Source organism: Papilio xuthus, unplaced genomic scaffold (genome assembly GCF_000836235.2).
Source record: "Papilio xuthus unplaced genomic scaffold, Pxut_1.1 DF828952.1, whole genome shotgun sequence".
Classification (NCBI taxonomy): domain Eukaryota; kingdom Metazoa; phylum Arthropoda; class Insecta; order Lepidoptera; family Papilionidae; genus Papilio; species Papilio xuthus.
The window spans coordinates 4,467,912-4,491,745 of record NW_013529697.1 but is presented as its reverse complement, the minus strand read 5'-3'; the positions used below and the strand labels follow the sequence as shown (position 1 = coordinate 4,491,745).

The following is a 23,834-nucleotide window of genomic DNA, read 5'->3' as shown; positions in this document are numbered from 1 at the left end:
GGAAATTTTATAAGGTTTATTACTACAATCCAGTAAAATAATATGTTTTTGTCATCAAGAAAATGAATTCAAAATACAGAAACCATTTAAAACAATATAAATAAACTTAGATGCTAGTTACCTTTTTGGTTTCGTGTTCATATTAGTAGATTTAGCGCTTAACATTCTTGTAACACTGCACGCAGTCTGCGACCGTTGTAACGAAAACGTGCAATCAACTTTCGATTTAATATCCTTGAAAGATTTCATTTTGTATTCGTTCTTCATTTCCATTGAAGACTTTTTTAAAAAACTTTCTCGCCTCTCGCTCTTTTTAGTCGCCTTTGGACTGTTTTGTACGCTGGCGTCTGCATCAGTCTTTCTGCTTGCCAACATAGTTTTTAATTTACTAGGGACATCACGTTTAGGCATTTTGTACTTCTTTAAGGTAAAGCTTCGTTTTTCTTCTTTATTTTTATCGTTAGTCCGTATATCCTTTTCGCTATTTATAGAGTTTCTTTTGCTCGTATTCTTGGGGGTTATGTCGTCATCGATTACGTGTGACACATCAGAGTTTTGCTCTTCCAAGGTATCTTCTAATGGTGTAAAATACGTATTCAATTTATTAGAGCTAGAATCCTTCTGACTACACTCTGATCGAGTCGACGGTGTTGAATCTGGAGACATATCTTTTATTACGTGTAAAAATACTGGAGATGCACGATGGTTTTCAAAATCTGTATACACGCCACTTGACTCCATGCATGAGTCTTCACTTCTCGTGACGATCAAAGGAGCATTTGTGTTACCATTTTTACCACCGTATAGAGCTCCATCTATAACTTGAGCTCGTCGATCACCTTTTTGCATGTGTTCGTCTAATCCGTCGGCATCGCTTTCAGTAAAGAAATCGGAGTCAGTCATGGGATCTACCCTTCTTGCCACGGGAACATTTTGCCAATCCATATCGATGACATCCTCCCGAGGTCCCATAGGGTGATCTGCACTTCGACTCACTGGTCTTGACATTTCACCGTCACCTTGATAACCGTCTAAGCTAGTTATGCTAGTGATACTCGTTATAAAACTATTTGACACCTTTGAAGTCTCCATAGATTTTGTATAATCATTTTTGCTGTCTGAAAAAGTTTGTGAATCATGCAACGTAGACGCTGAGAATTGAGAATACGTGCTGATTTCGCCATTTATTTCAGAACTATCAAGTGGTAAATCTTCCGGGGATGGGGTTTGCTCTATACGATTAGCATTACGATTTTCTGCTTTGCAATCTAAAGGAATTTCTAAATTGATAGTTGTATCTGCAATAGAACTTGCAGGTTCTAAAATACTACCATGAATCGATGGCATAAATTCCTCATCCACCAAATTTTGTGTAAATTCTTCAGACTTGTACAAATCAATATTGTCTTCCGCCTCTGAAGTGTATTTAATTTCTTTTTTTGTATCTAATAAACTGCAATACGTTTTATCATACAAATTAAGTACTGATGACTGATTACTGTCATAGCTTAATTCGTTTTTATTCTGAGTTCCTAATGCTTTAAGAGAAATAATAGGTGCCATGGAATTAGAAAATGTATTTCCTTTTTTAATATTTACGTTTTCAAAAGTTTCATTTTGTATTGTCGACGCAGCTGAATTGCTTTCAGTCTTATCCGTTGAAGGAGTATCGCCATTATCAGGTGAAGCTTTATAATCTCCGCTATCACAAAATATTGGTAGTCCCTCGACCGTAGGCGAAAACGCATTCTCTAAATAACAAATGTCATCCATTTGATCAGGGGTCAGAATGCCTAAGCTGTCATCCAGAGAATTTTCTTCATTGTTTCTGCTCATAGAGTTTTCGTTCGGACTGAGGTTCGTTTCGTAAGTTCGTGGATGAACATGTGATTTAAGTTGCAAACATAGATCGGATCTTGAATGAGTATTGAATGTTGTTTTGATTGGAATTGGAATTTCTTTCTCGCACGAATATTCAAACTCTTTCATGGGTTTGTCATCGAAGTTAAGAACATTAGGCAGCCTTTCAAGGCTTTTATTAGTAGAATTAGTTATTTTATTTACGATTTGTGGCATATTATCAGTTGATACATCATTTTGAGATCTTTTCCACGATTCCCCTTTATTACCTTTAACACATGAAGTTGAAGGGTCCGCTTGGAGATCAAATAAAAGACTGTATGGACCTGATTCATTAGTATCTTCGACGAACTGCTGTGATATATCATTTAAATAATTTTTCGTCTTTGCATCTTTAAGATCTTGTTTCTTTGTGATTTCGTTTAATTTTTCTCGTAAATCTAAAATTCTTGGATTTTTCTCTACAACTTTTTCTAGGTTTAGACTCATTTTAGGTATAAAACTTTGATAGGTTGTATGAAATATTTTATCCGTTATGTCATTGTTCGGTGCATTCACTGTTTGTATCCTTTTAGGAATATCTATAGGTTTTATGTCGCCAGAGCGTAGGCTTCCAATCAAAGAGTAATCTTTGAAGCATACTCCGTTAATATTTAATGATCTTGATTTGACACTTCTATCGACGGGGATCTGAAACAAAAAAAAAATAACATCTATAGTACAATTTATAGCTCTAATTATCTACACAATATTTTTATGCGTAAACAATATCTATCTTTACATTTCAGTAATAGTATTGTCACGGAAGCTTTTTTTTCATAACAGAAGGGGGCAAACGAGCAGCGGGAACACCGAGGTCAACGACGCCCATGGACATCAGCAATACCAGAGGAACCGCAGATGCGTTGAAGCTTAGCTTAGCGGAATAACATTATGCGAATCACTATTATAACCTTTTATACATATGTACATCACAGTCATCAGATAATTCTGCCATCTCTTTTATTCATTTAATCACACTTAACATAATTATTTATAGAGTTAAAAGTTAGAACAACTTTGACGATATCAGAATTCACGATTTTACGTTGACAAGTGACAAGGCATGTCAAAATTTTAAAGCAAAGATTATTTTTAGGTATAAAAATATTAAGTAACGATATAATATATTGTCGTAACTATAAAAATATAAAGCATAAAATTTAAATGTGTATTTACTATAAGATTATTTTACATCTAACTATAGTATATGTAGATATATATTTACTTCAACGTGCATCGAAAAGTTCCCCGTCAATGTTTGCATCACGGTTCAGAGCGCCGTCACGCGAGGTGCCCCTTATGTACTTGATTGTAATCGGAAAGTCTGTTATAAATGTACCCTTTATCCTTCACTAACATTGCTTATTCCCGACAAAATAAATTCAATATACTGATCAATGGAGGAGAGAAAGGTAGTAACCAATATATTAGGTATGTTAGTATTAAGTATCGAACCAAGACACTTTAATAGCAAGACACGTTAGTTTTGAATGTTGGAATATACAAACGCGGTACTGATTTCTGTAAATTTTCTAATTATCTTTCCCGTAAACTGGAAAAGATACAAACAAATGTATTGGGAGCGTACGATTTCCACGTACGTGTCAGAGATAAGTATCAGAGCGCAAAGTCACGAATGTAACGATTGAAACAATTGCCCACTCCAATGAATCATTTTCCCAACTAAAAAGCAAACCAACTAGTTCATAGCACTAGTTCACTTGAGCACGATAAATATTTAATACAGCGTTTCATAGTATACTTAAGTCAAAAAAATTGTTCGGTATTTACGACATAATGACCACACAATTATACGCGACTGATCCTAAAAGTCAAAGATGTAGAGACAAATGCCTAGTAGGTATGTTTTACAATCAAAAGTATTGTCATTAGGCGACAATGTGTAACGCAGTTCCCTTTTTTATTCATAAACTGGGGTTCACAGTAAACCTGATCACAGTCAGCAGTTACTGTTTGACGATGTTATATCTCTGCGCATAACAAAGGTGTGAAAAAACTGTAGTGATCGGTGTCAGCTGTATCTGTTCACGCGCGTAAAGATAAAAGATATTGCGACCTTTTCACTCATACCTTTTAATTTGTATTGATTTAATAAGGTTAAAAGAAACCTTTAGGTGTCCGTGCACAGATAACGTCAAGTTGTCGTGTAAAAAATATTGATAATATACGTTTTATCAACATGTAAACATCACGGATTGCATTCAGGAATGACCGATTTAATCATTTTTATTCTGCAATTGATTACTTATTATTAAAATCTGTTATTGTCAAACGATTGCATAACAAATATAAAAAGTATTTCAGAAAAGAATTGATTCTTTTAAAATCTTAATAATTATTATATCATTTATAATAGTTAACCAAAGGTACGTGCAAAACGGCTTAACTAATCTTCCTAAAATTTGGTATATAAATATAGAACACAGTCTAGAAGAACACAGACTACTAATTAATTTTTTTATCCCACGCAGGTTACGTGGGCAAAAGCTGGAATACATATAAATGTAGATTTAACAATTTTAATATTGTCTCAAACAATAACATCTAATGAATGTACATAATATAGGTAATGGTTATTGTACAAAATATTTTACTCTACGAGACATTCGTTTGTCATCAACAAGAGTACTTTTACATAAGTCTTTGAATATACAAATCATAAGAACATTATGTAAAGTTTGATAAATGTGTTTTCAGTACGAACTAAACGTGACTGTGTATATATTTTAGCATTCTTTATCTGTAACGAATATGTTTTTTGCCGCGATAACATAATGGCGCCTAATTATCCGGAAACAAAATTATTGATCATCAATTTTGGGCAGCATGTATCACCATACTTTTTTTTATATTAGTACTCTTTATAGGTACTCTGCATATTTTTTGTTTGTTACTACTCGTTAACAATCATAGCTACCTGGAGAGCGTAAAAAAACGCAAAATTACGTCTAACTGCTTCTTCGAAAACATCCTAATATCCTCGGCAGCTCTGCTTAATCCTCTAAAATAATATTAATTGACATTAGGTTTAACGGTCAGCCGCAACTTTGTCAGCGCAGAATTAAAAAAAGTAGCTTTATAATATGCCCGCATGTATCAGCTACCTTAACTTCAAATTCCATCAAAATCTGTCCAACCGTTCCAGAGATTACCCGGAACAATCGCGGTCTTGCGTACAGACTGACCGATAAAGAGAAAAAAAGAAAAAAAATTTGGTTTTTCATAATACAGACTTGCTAGTTTTATTAATATGTACAGATTAAAATCAAAAGCATTACTTCTACTTATGAGAGGAAAATTTAGTAACACATAACACATATTACCTTGATTTACAAATATCCTTAAGTCTTAATATTATTTGTAGTAAAATGTTATCTTTAATTGCATAAAGAGATCGGTTAAAGTTGCGTTATTTTAACGTTAATTTTTTTTAAATTACTTTTTCTTTTTGTATAAAATACGCGATATAAGTGTCTACTAACATGACCGATTTGAATTATAAAACCATCAGATTTATAAATGAACACCTCAAACCGTTCGTTTTCACTGCCAAAACATTTTGTACAAAATATAATGTTAACTCTGCTTTTCAAAGGCAAATCATAGAGATGACAATATGTTTTCGAACAGGTGTATCGACAATGGAAACTTACGCTAATAATGACTTAAAATCTAGGTCATGTATACACGATACACCGTCAAACTTTATGTTATATCTGTGTGTAAACATAATTTTGCAACAGTCTTATCTACCGCAACTCGCGCTTGCGGCGGCGCCCTAAAGATTAGATACACGCAACTAAGTTCTCAACTTCATTTTACCTACGTTAATTGTGAACAGTGATTTTTAGAAATAGATTAAACCCAATAGTAAACGAGTCTTCTTGAATTAATACGGCGAAAGAACAGCAAATAACGACATTAGTGCATACAATTAAACTACCGAATGCTGGTTCTACTAACATATTTTTCTTGTTGAAGATCGTCAGTGGCGCACGGGTGGAGCACTTTACTTTTAATCTGCAGGTCCTAGATTCGAATCCTGCCATATACCAATGTATTTTTCGATTTACATTTGTACATCTATCCGAAGTTCTTACCATGAAAAAAAAAACATTGTGATTCAACCTACACATATCTGCGAATAAATTCAAAAACATTTGTGAAGTCCACCAACCCGCACTGGGTCAGTCTGGTTGATAATGGCCTAGTCACCGCTAACTTAGGGTATGTGGTATAGCCCTCTCCGTGGGGATGTATAGTGAGCTGATGATGATTTTTCTTGTACACATTTTTATATTTGCAATAAGGAAAGTAATAAACTTAAAGTAGAGACCGTGTGAGTAAGTGAATAATAATTATTTAGGACATAATTATTTATCTTAAAAAAGCGACTTACAAGAGACCTTATAAGGATTGAAATCAATAATGATTGCATTTACCTATTAAGGCATAACATTATCGATTTTTACTTTAAAGTTTTGGACTTGGTTCAATTAAGTATATTTTTATGGGCTTTTACTTTAAAATATGGTAAAAAGATGGGTAATCGTGCAGTCAAGGTTAACTTTGGGTACATAATAACAAAAATTACATAAGCTATTATTATGAAGAGATTTTTCATATTACTGGAATACATCGAACTCTTATAATTCCTTTCAGGATCAGCTTAACTCGACTGCGGAATCAGTTTAGTTCAGTTTTTTATTTAATTCTAAATAAAGTTAATTTTATCTTTGAAATGTGTAAATAAAAATAAAACTACGTATTTGCAAATGAACAAAACTTTTCCACGACAATAGTTGCTTAAAATAATGTTATATTTAAAGACTAAAATTGGCATTAAAAATTAATACTGTATTTAAAAAAACAAGCGAAATAACCAGTCTTTGTCGCGACGTCTCGACTGAATATTGCCAAACTGGATCCGTGCCACGAACAGGCGCCACGGCAATAGGAATTCCATTTTACGATAATATACCTTGCTCTTTAGAGACTGAGGTATGACGAAATTCATGGACACAACGACAACCGGTTATATGATTTTTTTGAAGATTTTGTATCTGTTTTTATACTTTTATGCAACTTATTCAACGAGTGTTGAAAATAAATATGGGTAATCGATTTGTTCCGAACACTATCAACGATCGTTATTCCCGTAATCATGTTACTGAAATTAGCATGATTATACAGAAACAAGGACGCCTACACGTGGTTGATTATGGCCTAATCACCCTTAACTTAGGGAAGGCTCCGAGCCCCTCGGTGGGGACGTATAGTGAGCTGATGATGAAGGACGCCTACACTGGTATAGATATTAAAAGATCTGTATATGATATAAAGACCTGTATGTGCTATCAAAAACATTAAAAAAAATCGGAGCTGAATCTGGATTCTTCTGATTCAGTGATACTTACAGATAAATCTTTTGCTATTATTTAAGTATAGAAAAATAACCTAAAACAGAAACCTTGTTTAACATTAGTTTGGTATTGCTTTTCGTAAAGTTATCGACTGTAAAAACACTAAATAATCGCTTGATGTGGAAAATTGTTCACAAGCGGTGTATTTGTTAGCTTTATTTATTGCTTGTAACAAATTTAACAAACTATGTAATTTGTTATTTGATTGTAGCCTGAAGTATGAAGGCTAGCTAATGGATATTGATATTCGAAAAATATCGGTCAATAACTCAAATTCTACGTTTTACATGAATAGGTACAAACTGATTCGAATATTTTTCAATAATACTCGTAACATATATGTTAAATATACTTAGAGTGAAGTTATTTTGAAATGATAACGTCCATCTTACTAATAATAAATGAGAAAGTTTGGATGGATGTTTGTTTGAAGGTATCTTCGGAACGGTTAAACGGATCTCGATGAAATTTGTCATAGATGTAGAAGATTTATTTTATTTATTTATTTATTTATTTAAAACTGCATAGCATCCTTACAGTATACAACCAATTTGACACTTTACATAACAGTTTACATGATAACATATTTTATAATAACAGTAATTAACACATAACAATGATAACTAAAAAAATTAAAAAATAAAATAAAATACATAGATAAACAGTGCAAGAATATATCAACGCGTAACTAAACATCAATATTTAAACGTCTTCCACACATCTGTACGCAGCCTCTGTGAATACATAAGCCATTATTATGAAGTAAGATATAACATGTTATGGGAAGATCACATAGGCTACTTTTTTTTAAATCTGCGCAGACGGAGTCGCATACGACAACAAGTTTGATCATAATTTAAGATAGCAGGATGAAACGACTGTACGTAATAATAGAGGGCACAGGGTTAATTAGAGTTGCAATTCTCGTTGGGTTTTACAAAGATATTACTAATCTTATAGCCTTAAGAGGGTTTTATAATTTTAATATAAGAAAATATTATACAAAGCCAATTACTGAAATATGTGTTAACAACTGTAGCAGTATGCACAATATTCGAGGCAAATAGATGTAGCTACCGCGCGTTATCAAGTACTCGAAGGCCGATTTTATTTACACCGTAAAAGATCTTGATCGTTCGTAACTAGAGACAATGAATATCAATTATGGGAGAATACATATATCTGCTTCTCATACGTATGCAATAAGGGAATCTCTAAATTATACAATAATGTAGCTTAATAATTTATTTTCTTGCGACATATGTAAAAGGTTTCCATAACCTTTAACCTGATCAATGGTCAAATTTATTAAAAAACAAAGGATACCTAACTTCTTGAATATTCATAAACACAAGGCGTCATGTATTTTTAAGAAACGATTTAATTTTATTAAATTCGATAGTAAAAAAAAATGTTTTTTTTTATAAGTGAAGGGAGCAAACTAGCGGCTGGAACACCGAGATGATCAACGATACCTATGGACACATGGCCTTTAAGGAAATGGTATGCTCGCTTCTTGAGGCCCTAAGTCGTATTGCTTTAGAAAAACCGCCGAGGACAGACCGTTCCACAACGCGGCTTTGCGAAATAAGAAATTGTGCGAGAATCGCACCGTTGTGGAATGCCAGCCATCCAGGTGGTGTGGATGGTTCATGGCGGTCTGTCGCATTGTCCGATGACGGAACTCGGCGGCAGGAATCGTTCCAAACAGGTCACTTCAGTAAATGCGGTAAAAAAACTAGAGGGAAAAAAACATTTGCAAGAGACTAAGTATTTAAACGCAAACAAAAAAATGAACATTTAAAAAATAATATATGAAAAGCTTTAATTAAACCATTACTACACTATTATAAAATCCTCTTCAATTGAACAATCATTTCAAGCGTACAAAAACAAGGAAGTACGATAACCAAATATAACTTCCGACGCTGCATAAAAAACTGCGGAAGCCAATTTAAAAGCAAACCGTCTAACTAAAACTAAAGTAATGCACGTACCTGGTTAATTTAGATTGGGGAGCCGTAATCGTTAATCGAGTTGCTACAAATTATTTTGTAACAAAAAATATTTAAACAATTTTAGGATAATTCAATTGCAAATCCGCGTCTAAGACCATACAACCTAGAACCTTATGAACTTTAGTAAATGTGAACGGTTGTTTGCTAATCGTGGATTTCTGAGACTCCCCGTTAACATATTCTTATATCTGTTTCGTCAAAGATATAAGTCAATAAGGATGTCGATGTGTTTTATTTACAGAGCTTTTGGTGTGGGAAAACCACGGTAAAGGACCTAATACTAACTGCTGTTATTAAGATAATAAGTATTAACCATATTTTAATTCTGTCTAACCGTGTATTTCCACAGCCAAGAACTGAAAGGTTTTCTACGAAAACCAGTCTAGTTTTGGTTAGTTTTAGTTTGCATTTAAATTGACCTATATTTGTATTACACCAACATCTTAACGTAACACGTATAAAAATATACCATGAATGCACGCAGTCGGCACGTTATAATGTTCAACAAGGTCGATGTATGGAGTACATTTACATGGCAATAGCTTCGTGAGAGATGATGTAACTCATACGGAAGATGTTTGTGTATTTAATTCAATCATGTCCAATCTATGCTAACTAGATAAAAACTCTCACGAAAGACAACAGAGAAACACAAACCTTATTCACGTAGCTGCTAAGTCCAAAATCCAATGGTGTTTCAATATTATTAATGTTTCGTTATATCATTTTGGTACTCATATTAATTATGTTCACTTCATTACGAATAATAATAAAAATTGAACGTAATGAAGTGTTGATTCAATAGCTTTTTAGTTTAAACATTAAGTAGGTTTTATTAAATAGAAGTTATTTCCGAATTTATATGGTGAAAAACGAACGAGAATGCAATAAGCAGGGCCGGCGTTAGGCGTACAGGGATTTGGCTTGAAAAGGGCGCCCCAGGTCTGCGAATTACAGTCTCCTGTAAATCCCTCCCCAAATGCATGGTAATATAGCGCCCTAGAAATCTCGCCCAGGGCGCTGGTAGATCTAAAACCGTTACTGGAAATTAGGTTCATCATTACTTCTCACATATATTAAAAGTGCAGAATCTGAATACCATCATTCTTTTACTGTTTACAAATAATCCAACAATGAATAAAAGGTATGTCTATCTAAGATTTGTATTAAAAGATTACCAACAAAAATAACTACAACCAAGTATTCGTGAGAATCCGCAATTAGCAGATGAATGTAAAAACTTATCTGTCAGTTACTAGATCTGCTAGAAAATTTAGAATTTAAGATCGTGTGAAAGCTGTTATACATTGTCTAGTAAAAAGTTTCTCATACGAACTAACATTAAAATTGTTCTATATGAGTACAAACAAACTGTTGTATGATTTAACTTTAATATGTAAATTGTGTAACATAAAGTATAAAACATTTTAATTAAATTCATTTGAAGTAACCTTTGGTAACCTTTGTTTGAATAAACTTTGTACTACCAACTAACCAAGTTTCTGAGACCAATATATCCATTTAAAACATATTGTTATCTCTGTTTTGTTTTAAGATAATGATAGGGATGACGATATGTTTACATAGATGTTGGTCTCAGAAACCAACGGTATATGAAGCACGGTATTATTGATTAAAATACGCGGTACCTAACAATAAAAATTTGATCGTAAACACGTTATTATTTTAACATAAAACCATACAAAGATTGGAGAAGAGGAATAAACATACGCTGAAAGAGTAAAGGGCAGACAGTCAACATAGTTTATCTATATATGTAAAAGAAAGTCGTGTTAGTTACACTATTTATAACTCAACAACGGCGTTACCGATATTGCTGAAAATTGGTGAGCTTTAGATGGATGATATGGATGGGTGTTTGAAGATATCCCTAGAACGGCTGAGCGGAACTCGATTAAATTTGGCTTACTTATAGAACATAGACTGAAAGAACACATAGGCTACACTAATTGAGTCTTTTATGTATCCAAGCGGACGGTGTCGCGGGCGACAGCTAATATATTTCTAAAGCTTAATAAATGCTAAATTAACAAGTTACTCCATTGCACAATCATAATTGAACTCTATATATGAGTGTAATACAAGACAATTTGCTTAAACGAGCCGTTGACCCTTTTAATTCGAAGAGATAATATATTGCTGTTGAAATGCACGTATCGAGATTCAATTTATTTAAGGTTGCATTTAATGAACACACATATCGTAAGGCAAGTACTGTTGCATAATTCAGTGCTTACAGTTGACATTTAACGGCTTCAATATTATTTATATTAATAATAATTAAGCCATCAAGAAACCAATAAATAATATACATGGACAAAAACCACATGGTCTCCGAATCAAAAAATTTAAAAATTCTTCATTGTTATATAATTTTTGTGCTATACATGAAGCTGTCGCCCGCGACTCCGTCCACGCGGGATGAAAAATAGATGTTAGCCGATTCTCAGACCTACTCAATATGCTCACAAAATTTCAGTTTCGGAGGAGTATGGAAACGAAATTTGTGACACGAGAATTGTATATATAAGATTAAACATAATATATAATTTTTTAGTGATTTCATTTGTATTTCAATGTATTAAAATGATTACTTTTGTTGCCAGCACAAAACCGTACGTTAACAGCGGTGTCGACCACACGCGGCGCGGAAATTTGATCCCCTTGTCTCATGTGCAATGGAATTCTAAAACAAAACTATTACAATATTGAATATTCAATAAAGATATGCATAAACTGTTTCGATCGACTAAAGTTCTAGTTATTATAAGTGAATCTTTTAATTAAAAATTCGATGAAAATCACATCACTATGTAACTAAAGTCATATCTCCGTATTCGCGGAGTTTATGTACGTACCGTACCGAGACTTACCTAAAAAATTTCTGCCCTCGAATTGTGAAACCGCGAGTAACGAGATCGCGAATTAATAGAGTTGACTGTAATAGATTTTATTGACTTTACTGTTACTAGCTGGGGTTAAAATGTGAAACCACTTAAGTCGAGATCCTCTCTTGGGTACTTTAGCCACGTTAGTATAAGGATCGTCGCACCAAATGACATAAAACAATGTAACGAGGTAACCTTTATCGAGATTCTCAAAGATATATTTTATACAAAGAATATGATATTCTTGAAGTTGGTAACAACTGTTTTAATATAATTGTGGTTGTTAAAATACTTGTATTTTATACGACTTCAAAAAATTAGTAGCTTCCGAATTTTTTGTTGCACTGGAATTTCCATAATTCTTGTGTTGAAAAAATAAATTAACAATAAGATAAGTGAATGCGATGTTCATGATTGTTTCAACAAAGGCGTACGTGTTCACCGCTGCCCATCCTTAAGGTTATGTTTTGAAGGAAATTTTATCAGCGTATAAAAACACGCATTATAATCGCATAATTAAATTGTGTCGTTTGAAGAACTCGTTGAGGAGTACAAAGATAAACTGTAGACTATGTAATACAATAAATAAGCCATTCCGTATTTTTGATTACTTCCCTCCTTTTAAATTTTTCTGTTGAAATAATGAGAAAACAGGAAAGAGGAAAACCTCTCAAATCTTTAACTACGTTTGGGTTGGAATTTGTAACGTGTGTATAACTCAGAGATTTAAAATTTATTTTATTTTTATGTGATTTTTATCTTGTACACGATACGTGTTAAAAAAGAGGTCAGTGACACTTTCTTACACATAAATTGTTAATGCAAGTAAAACGTTTCGACATATCAGAGAAGTTATATGATTAAAGCACAAATAAAATTAAAAGAAAATTCAATCCTACAACAAAATTGTGAAAAATTATTATTTACATAAATTAGGTTATGACACTGTTCGTAGTACTCGCTCTTAATATAACGACAAATACAAATACTTCATCATCAGCTCACTGTACGTCCCCACCGAAGGGCCCGGAGCGTACCCTAAGTTAACGGTGATTAGGCCATAGTCAACCACGCTGGCCAAGTGCGAGTTGGGTGACTTCATACATATCTTTGAATTTCTTTTCAGATATGTGCAGGTTGCATCACGATGTTTTTCTTCAAATACAAATACTTGTATAGGCGAAATAATATAGGTATATTGCTAAAGTGCTATATCACGTCTTAAAATTCTATTAAAATTGAATTAAATTTAATGGGGCACAATCCTATAGTAACGTAGTTAGATAGTTTTCTTATTATTAAATTTTGATCAAAATATAGAAACATTTATGAATGTATGTATGTGTCTCCTCTAACATTGGGAATACAAATAACGATGTTAGTAATCAACTAGGGATATCTCTTTTTACTAATATCATTAAACTAAATTTTTCACATGTTATTTATAAACAGGCTACGCGACTTGTAATCAGATTTTATGTCGTTTATTATCTATTCATTGCGCACTAATCACGTAATTTATAGTTTCTATGCATGAAGCCCGCACCTGCTTTATAATAGTACAGTAAAAAAGCAAATAGACAATTATTCAGTCGGTAAGCGTGACAATTGTTAGTGTATCTTTTATTTACAACATGCATCGGACAAGGACAAACAAATGTGATGTGAATGTAATTAACACGATATCTTTGCTGGCTTCAATTTGCTCTGCGCACAACAAATGGAATGTTTTGAATTGTTTACCCTTATATTTAACTTATTCCATGTGACCCCTACATGGTCGCAGATAGCGGCAACATTCAATCGTTAAGAATGCAGGCATTCCTGACGTGCTTGTTAAGATGTAATTACCATTCCTGCGATTACTTGTAACTAGCAACCCATCTAACTTAAATATCAAAGTTTACATTTTTCCTGACGTAATATTATCGTCAGGAGATTTGTCAATCAGATCTTTGTTTACAATGTTCGTCTAATTACAGTCAATTTAGGTATTCCAATAATATTTGCTGTCTTTAAACTTTACTAAGTGAAGTTTAAAAACTCAATTACGCAAATAAATTAGTTAAATCGCAAAGAACGTTGTAATATGTATAATCGCGAGTAAACTGCGTCGAATGTCTGTCGAGCTCGTGTCGTCTACTATTGCAGATAATAATTATGTTTTGGTTTCGAAGAAATACGTCTGACGATACGAGTATAATGGAATCTTTCCAATAATACGTATCCCAGTGTACAAACAGTGAATCGTCGGCATCACACGGTTTGTTAGAATCTATCACTTACGAATAACGTGCTAATTTAATTATGAACAGACAAAAATCACAGAAAAACCCTGATATAATTCTAAAACTTCTCTATACAATCTGTAAACCTGCAACACTATGGATAAACAAAAGAATTTTAAGACGAATATGTACACAAAAGTATTCTAAAATATAAGCTTAAATTATTATATATTATTGTGCGTTGTTATTTATTTAAATAATAAAGGATGTTCAATAAATAATTTGCTGAGAATATATTAATATTAATACTCGCAATGCCTTGAATATGGTCCACGTCAATATTTATCTCCAATAAGTCGAAAAGTACCGGAACAAACTTGCTGCGGAGGTCGAGATATCGTTTAAACAAAGCCACGGATTGGGGTCAAATAAAGTTTAAACACTGAATTGAATATGTTATTTATAATTTCTTTACTTTTCGAATATAATTTAACTAACCGAAACCTTCAATTAATTGACGCGTTAAACTTTAATTTAAAATATTTAAATTTATAAAAGTAACGATGTAATATGCATTGGTTCCTACTCGACGAACGTTTGTTCGGTTCGTTGACGTTCGCATTGGACATTCTTCGAATCACTGCTTCTCTAAAGATGATAAATATACCATGAAACATTCAACATAAATAAAACTAATCGATCTCGTTTAAAACCATTGTCGTATGTTATAGATACGCCTAATAAAGTGTAATGATAGATGTTTGTATCAGATTTCACCAGTGTCACTGGTGTGCCAATCGCCTTGAATACACAATGCGCAGACACTATCGGTTCGAAAGTGGTATCGAGCGACGTCAGGAAACTTTCCTTAGTTTCTAATTTAAGTTACAAAAAAATAAAAAGTAAAAAAGGTATTAAAAATGAACTTTTTTAGAGACGAAACATATCTAGATTAATAATAATACTTAATGAAATGGCCTATGATAAAAACTACACCGTCCAACAAAGACAGAAGTTTTGAACGTTCATACATAAGAGTAGTGTACAAGAATGGTGACATATAGACATAATATGGTATAGTGGCGTAGAAACACTAATTGTTTTAGACATTAATACTAATACGGTATAACGAGCATCGACACCGCACCGGCCTACTTCGCTATCTACGTAATTATCGGCCCCAATACAATATTCAGACGATGTTTGGTTACAATTCTTCTAGTAGATAAATTATTATAATCTAAGACAGCTCATCAATCTATAGATCTTCCTTATATTATAAATGCGAATGTTTGAATGGATGGATGTTTTTTTGAAGTTATCTCCAGAACGCCCGCATGGATCTCGCTGAAATTTAGCATAGATGTAGAAAATAGTCAGGAAGAACACATAAGTTTATGTTTTTTAATTTGGCGCGGATGGAGTTGCGAGCAATAACTAGTCATTTTATAAATCAATCTAACCATAGTGATAAATACAGAAAATAATATTAGTTCTTAGTCTCCGTATCTCAAGGTATTTATAAAATCAGTTTAAATCTAAGTCACTAACGTTCTTATTGACAGGAAGAATAACAAATCTTACGAATGAACAATCCGATAATATCAATGGCTAGTAATTCATATAACCGAGTTAGATCATTGTTTGTAGATAGTCTTAAAGAACAGGAACTTCCTATTTACCAGCATACCAAGGCTTCCGAGACGACCGCAGTTCACGACCCGAGCCGAGTTAGAAATGAAAGTGATTACATCAGTGTAAGTAATCACAAAAGATCGCTAGTAAAGAAAAACCAACGAGAATACGATAATAGATTGTGGAAATATTTGGCTATAAAATATTGTCCATACAATCTAAAATCGTAATCATATGGGCTGCGTTACATATGAGTATATTGGACATCAACTAAATTTTTTGTAATTTTGGCATATTTTGTAAAAAGAGCACTAGAACGGCACTCATACTTGATGAGAAAACATAATGTACTAAATCTCCAGATGTAAGCATTTAGTTTCCAGTTACGTTTACTAAGATGTTGTTGTTACATGTAAGGATGTCCCAAAGGACATGTTCAATAGCCATACGCCTACGTTAACGTGGTCTCGATAACCCACCGTAACTATTGCTCACGGCCACCTTTTGCAAACGGATGTTTATCATTAAAAGGATTATAACAGTAGTAGTAGTACTATGCGATTGATAAATGCATTAATCGTTGGTTTCTGAGACTAAAAATTCCAGGTTTTTTAAATATTGTTTTCGCTGTTTTGTCAACGATAATGAGATGGATGAATATATGTTTTATAGAGAGATTTTGACCTCAGAAACGAACGATAAGACATTTCAAATTCATACATTTAACATAACTTCGATTTCATTTAATCTTTTCATACATAACTGAGGACTGTCAAATAACAAGAAAATTATAAAAATATCAATTAACAATTTGTTATGACTTACTGTTTATCACTTTATACAAAACTTAAGATTATAAAAGTTCGTCTAGACCTTTAGTTCAACTTTTTTTTATTAATACATCAAATATCTTATGTTAATTGAAACTTATAACTGAATCCAATTCATATCATGTTTCAAAAAGTAAAAGCTTTAGCGTATCATAAATAGGTTTTGAATTAATAAAAGCTTAACAGAGATTTCGCGTTTAACATGCGATGAAGAAAATCGACAGATCGATTCAACGATCAACGCCCTCTCTTTGTATAACTGTCATTTAATTGTCAAATAAATAGCGTATAATTAATTATTAATCCGGTTAATAAGAAAATAAAATTAACTCTTACTTTAAGTTATTAATTTTCTATTTGATGTTATTAAGAACGTAACTTTCTAAAAAAGAAATATTGCTCTCATTATTTCTTTGGTTCAAAATATTAGCTGATAAATATAACGCTCGTTCTAACTATGTTTTAATCGACAAAAGTTAATGTTTCACGTACGTGAGTTTTCACTGCCTAAACATTTGTATACAAACATAATAATTTTGTCGGTCTGTTCAGGTCCTACGGCAGTGAAAACACACCGTATGATTAGATCATTCTACCATTTAAACCTACCTATCTTCTTTTTTGCCTGTTCAGAGTACGGATTAAGGCATGACGAAGTCCGCCGTGTTGATATTGTGGACGCCTATAAATGGGCTAACGATAATTTGCGCGCGAATAAGGTTCAAAACTCCTTGCAAACTTGTACTATAACAGTAAATGAAGTGAAAAAGAAAAAAAAAGAGTCGTGCTCAGGTCGTTGCACCGAATTGTGTTATTCCTCGAAGTGTACATTCGATTTGATGACTAAAAGTATCTTCATTTTAACGTTTGACAAACCTAACACCAATTATTATCAATTGGTATCCATGTCAGTTTATTAAGATTAATATACAATAGATGTATCCTCACCATTGTTCATTTATACCAGCAATAACCTATTATAAATACCAAAAATTAAAAAGATCAAAAAACAATTAAACTTTTTAAAAGTTATAATTTCTGACCAGATGCTATTTATATTTATTACTTAGTTCGGTTTTATATTTAAAACATTATTTCGTATAAAATTATAAAATTTGTAATAAATTTGGCGTAACACTATGCAGTAAAATATTATGAATACGCTTTAATTTTCACCTTGAGACCGGCCGTCTACGCCGTCCTTGAACTAAAGTTTGCGAATACATTATGCCGTGCAAGGCAGAGCTAACAAAATGAAGAAAGCCTAAATAGGATTCCCATACCTTCTAATTCTTTATTTACTGCTTTGAAAAGGCTTCGAGTCGCAATATCTGATCGGGTAGACTACATTTGCATATTTTACTTCATACTAATATTATAATTTGGCACTTTGGCATAGATGTAGAACATAGTCTGGAAGAACACATAGGCTACTAATTAAGTTTTTTTATTCCGTGCGTACGGAGTTGCGCGCGACAGGTAGTATATCTATTAATGACGTAGGGATATGTAAAGTAGTTAAAATAGTTTTTGTCTTAATACATTTCAATGGAAATATCAAATGTACAGACAGACACGACTTAATTACAAGGTTAATACGCAAGTACAACGAGTACGTTCAATAAAGTTCTTCACAACTCACGACGAACGCTCACTTTTAATGTTACGATTTGAATTATGGTATTTATGCATGGTGTATGTCATAAAGTATTTAGATATAGTTATTTATCGCTATCTATAGGCCCAATTTTATCACATACAGTTGCCCGCGTAGCCTACCGCCCGGGATTAAATAAAACTTAATTAGTATATATTCTTCCAGACTATGTTCTACATCTGTGCCAATTTTCATTTAGATCCGTTTAACCATTCCGGGGATACTTTGTAACTTACATCCACACTTCCGCATTCATAATATTAGTAAATTTGGTATAAAATTCGTAATCCCTCAACGAAAAGTGCAAATAATTTTTAAAAATAAAAAATCTCAATAGCGGTTCTTTGGACGGATGCCAATCCAAAAAATCTATCGCGAAAACGAGTATCAAAAATCTAAAACACCTAAAGACAAAAAACTTAATGTGGAGTATAGCAATATTATAAAATGATACAATTAAGCCTACAATTATTACAAAACCTTACTTTGCAATAAATAGACGCGTAACCAAAGAATATAGTAAAATGATATCATAACAGTTGGACACTAAACAATTGATACCTAGGCTGGGCGCACACTGCGGAACAAATAATCGTTGGAGCGTACAACTAAATGTACCAACTTCATGACATTAACGAATAATAATGAAACTTCACGGCTAATAGCTTGTGATAAACGTAATGAGATCACACACATCAGTTTTAAAGTTATATAATTTAAAAAAGCAATAAAACCCTTCTGAATGTACTCTTATGCAACTCAGGGGAAGAGTACGAATCGAATGACACCTCATTTGGCAAATTAGCTTCGGTCGTCCGTACATCGCTCCTTACCAGAAGTGTCAAATACATAACCCTTATAAAAATATTAAGTATGCTCAAAAAACATTACCCTCTTAAGTCAAACTAACCAACTAGAGTGGCGCAGTAACCCAAAGTGGGCCTTTGCCTCCGACGATACGAGTTTCCACCTTTCTCCGTCTTGTAACCTGGACCAAGATTTTTACTTGAAACTCATGCAGGTTCGGTAAATGTAGGACAGTTTTAATAAAGTAAATTAATACGAAACTTGTTCGGTTCATCTAATTAAAAGGAGATTTTAAGTCACTGACGTAAGCTTTTGATCTTTTGTTAATAGATTCAACGCGATCGACCGGTGCGGGTTGATGACATCAGAGGATCGTGAGATTATCATTATATATTCGCTATTGCCTCCTTTTTCCTATCAGCCTTCTTTGACATTATATATGGGATGTAATATTTTTTATATAATTTACTACTGGCTTTATGAAAAGGCAAAGTAAATGTACAGGGAATGAGCATATAATCTAATAGAATCACAATGCTGCTGGAACAAAAATGTCTTCAATATGATTTGTTGTGTTCTTGATAAGACAACGACATGCTAATGCTGATGATAAATATACCATTGAGATCCAACGTTATTCACTAACTAAAAAGATTTACAACTTAAGACTTAACACCAAATTAAGAAATAAAGAAGCAAATAAAACCTCTAAGCATGCCTGCATAGATGTACATTATGTGATAAATAGGTTACTGCCTACCGTCAATAGCTAAGTGAGGAGACAAGCTTATAAGGACTAAAACACGCACAGTTTATAAGAAGGAATCCTGAAGTTTTTATTCGCATCCGAAAAAATGTATAAATCGCAAAACGAAAGCCTGGAATATTTTTAATATAAAACCGGCTTTATGATATGATAGCTATCGAACACCTCATAGAACTACAACATTCAGGGAAGCTTACTTAAATATCTACGCCAATAGCGATGTTGAAGATGTAGCCTACATATATAAGCCTTTGTAAAGTACTAACAACCCGTTTCATCGATCTGTTCTGTTGCTGTTCTACATTTTGCTTTTGCATTTTGGCTTTGGCACCAACAGAAATTATGTGTCACTATTACGAAGCATAAATTTTAGGTTAAAGTAATCAACCTACCTTTCTTCGTAACTTTATTATCATAATTAAAGGTTTTAATGTGCTAGGATAAACACATGAACAACAAAGAAAACTTCTATTTTTATAGAAATGACGTAAATAAATAAAATATAATAGTTCATTCATTGATTCATAAATTAATTATTAATACGGTGGTCAAATAAAAATGTACGATACATTTTACAGCAGTTACAGCCTTTGTTCTGTTGTGAATATTAAAAAAAATGAGAATAATGCAAGAAGATAACATGGTAGTGATTTTAATTACAATGGCAGCCTTTGTTCTTACATTGTTCAAGATTTCTGAAAATATATCTTATGAGAAAAATTGCCATTATTGCTTACATTCTCTAGACAAAAATGTTAACGAATGTTCAAAACTAATTTAAAATTGTATTATCTTATTCGATAAAGTCTAAGTCTAAACAATTAAGATACCAATTAACTAATTACATACAAAACATTCAATGAATAGGTCCTTGGCAATGATTTAGAACTACCTGCAACCGCAGTGTTGTAACTATTGCTTAAACCATATCACTCACCTTCGACATAATCGTTATATTCACTTCGTCCTCTACAACACATAAACGCCTTTCTCCCACTCTTCCATTTCGAAGAAGGCCGGTATGAGACAACAAAAATCCTATCGAACACTGTTTGACCCGCGCGAATATTCGTATACCATTTTCGAGACGCCGTATCGCGGCGGAGGCCCGATCAATACTGGGTATGTTCGGTGCCGGCGGATAAGGTAAAAACGGAGTTAAGCACGCGTGCGCGCGCAAACTGTTGTTGACTGAAGCGCATGTGTAAATGCGATGTGATGAGTGGTCCAGCCCCTGGCCTGGCCCTATGCCGCTCTGTATCCATACGAGGTCGTCAGCGGACGCCGCTAATTGTAGTCTTAGACGGGTAATTACATTGCAGTATCACTTGCAACTGAATGCAAAAAGAGGCCGGCGCGTTTCTACGTTACGAAGGATTACGAAATGGAGCGTCACCGGTATTGCGTAGAACGTCATATCGCGCCGGTGAACTACTTTATTTAACTATAACATATTTTTCTAGACAGGCATTGCGATATTTTTTTGAGAGCAGTATGGTTGTTTTCGAAGCGAATTTGCCTTTGCCTGAATGACCGCGAGAGTCAGTAACCGGCATTACGTTCGAATCAAAATTAGTTTGTTACTAAGTTGAAAAAAATGATTTGATGGTTCTTTGGTAACTAACTACTACAATATTGATCAAAGTATATTGTAACATATTATACTTTAAAAAAACGTCTATGTTGGCCTGGATAAATAAAACGCGTACACGCATATCTTTAGACATACTTTTCCCAAACAGCTCTTTTATACCTTTAAAAAAACAGAAACATTTAAACGTTTTTGGTCTCAGGAACCCACGGTTAGACATAGAATTATATAACACCATCATTTTATCCAATAAAATAGTAGTTTTTGTATTCACATGATATTTGTGTTATTGAAATGAAGGCGGTTATTGTGGTTTTATACTCCAGTTTATGTAACTTTAACACGCTACTATGTTTTTATAAAGATCGATTAAAGCTGAAATCTAAATATCTGCCCTATCTACTATCTTTAATGTTTCTCTTATATATATATGTATATGTTTAATATAATATTTTCATTTTAATGGTGTCGTTAAATAACAATTAACATCAGATATTTTTATTAGAACTCACAATCTATTTTCGGAATCAAATTATAAGAACAACGCGAACCATCCTGTTTTACTTTGGCGGCAAAATGATACAAGTTGCCAGCTTCAAAATTCGACAAGTCAGCATAATAAGTAATGACAGTTCAGTTTGTCAGTGTCAAGAAAATGCAAGTGCAATTTACGATTTACGATACAAGTACGAAATAAAATATAAATAACAGCCAACAAACATCGTTAGTATAGTTTATATCACCGATTGCTGAAAACTGGTTCACTAATTTGATAATTTTAGCTTGTAAAACTATTCCTAATACAAGATATTAAGATAACTTTATTCAAAATAGGGTAAATACAGTTTTATCATGTAAGAACATTACCAAGTCTGGAATAGATATATAAGAAATTGGCTAAGATTGGTCATGACATCCCTAACAATTCAAGATGTTTTCTGTTTCGGATTCAATAAAACGAGCAACAAGAAAATTGACAAAGATGGTGTTCTGCCATTTATTATATTGCCAATTTTATTACTGTTTGCTACTATATCTTTAACGATTACCATAATAATTATGATTGCTATTGGCATGGGAGCATTATATGTTCAGACAAGACCACGGCAAAAGAACAGGTACAGTGCATAGTTTATGTAAACAATGCATGATTATTACAAAATGTTGGCTTTAAAAAGATAAATTCGACAAGATTATTTCTCCGAATGTGCTGATAGTATATATAGATAATATAGATATTCTGCACCACTAATAAATATTCTATGTTTATTTCAGATCACCATTTTTTTTCTCATGGACCTTGTCATCTGGTATTTGGATGTTTCTAGTATTTGAAATTGCAATACTAAGATTACTTGAGATAACACAATTGGAGCACTTTATTTTCTTGGTACTACTGGCATGCACATGTTTTTACTTTTATAAAGTAAAAGCAATTGCGGATTTTGAACTAGCAACTGGGTCATCAAAGGGTAAAGAATACAGGTAATGTAAAAGTTTACTTTATTAATGTCTTATCTTTTCACTTTTGCATGAAATAGAAACACAATTTTATTAAATGTTACTTATATTGTATTTCTATTTTTTTATAGCCAGATACTGAACTTTTTGTGTTTCAGTGTAACACATAAATCTCCATTATATTTATAGAAAATTAACAAATCTTTTATTGCCTTTTTTCAGCCCAGTGTTAACATCAGACTCACATTACTGTCAAGTTTGTCAAATTGAAGTTAATGATAGATTTTTCCATTCAATTTGGTAAGTAGGAATTTATTTGTTATCTTATACTGACTACATTATTTACATACATTTTAAATCTGTATTTTTTGTATACAGGTGGAATTGTTGCATCTTAAGACAAAACTACATTTACTTCTTTATTGGGCAGTTGTTTGCATTCACAACAATCCTGTATGGAACTAATTTGGGTCTTACAACAATATGTCAGCCATTTTTACTATATGGCATTATTCTGTTACCTGAAGACTGTCAAGATGTGTATTTTGAGTTCCAGTAAGTGATTTGATTAAGATATACAGACATA

The 23,834-nt window shown here is 32.9% G+C and overlaps 2 protein-coding genes across 2 annotated transcripts in view; one reads left to right on the top strand and one right to left on the bottom strand.

Moving 5' to 3' along the window:
- Positions 1-21,589, bottom strand: part of toc (toucan) — an 80,143-nt gene extending 58,554 nt beyond the window's left edge. The window contains exons 1-2 of the mRNA XM_013322626.1: positions 21,134-21,589; positions 122-2,550 (exon numbers count right to left, since the gene is read on the bottom strand). Coding sequence (XP_013178080.1) covers positions 122-2,550; positions 21,134-21,142 — 2,438 coding nt within the window. The 5' untranslated portion in view covers positions 21,143-21,589. The remainder of the gene's footprint in view (positions 1-121; positions 2,551-21,133) is intronic.
- Positions 21,590-22,418: 829 nt separating this feature from the next.
- GABPI (zinc finger DHHC-type palmitoyltransferase GABPI) overlaps positions 22,419-23,834 on the top strand; it is a 3,514-nt gene continuing 2,098 nt past the window's right edge. The window contains exons 1-4 of the mRNA XM_013320661.1: positions 22,419-22,905; positions 23,063-23,272; positions 23,471-23,548; positions 23,627-23,803. Coding sequence (XP_013176115.1) covers positions 22,697-22,905; positions 23,063-23,272; positions 23,471-23,548; positions 23,627-23,803 — 674 coding nt within the window. The 5' untranslated portion in view covers positions 22,419-22,696. The remainder of the gene's footprint in view (positions 22,906-23,062; positions 23,273-23,470; positions 23,549-23,626; positions 23,804-23,834) is intronic.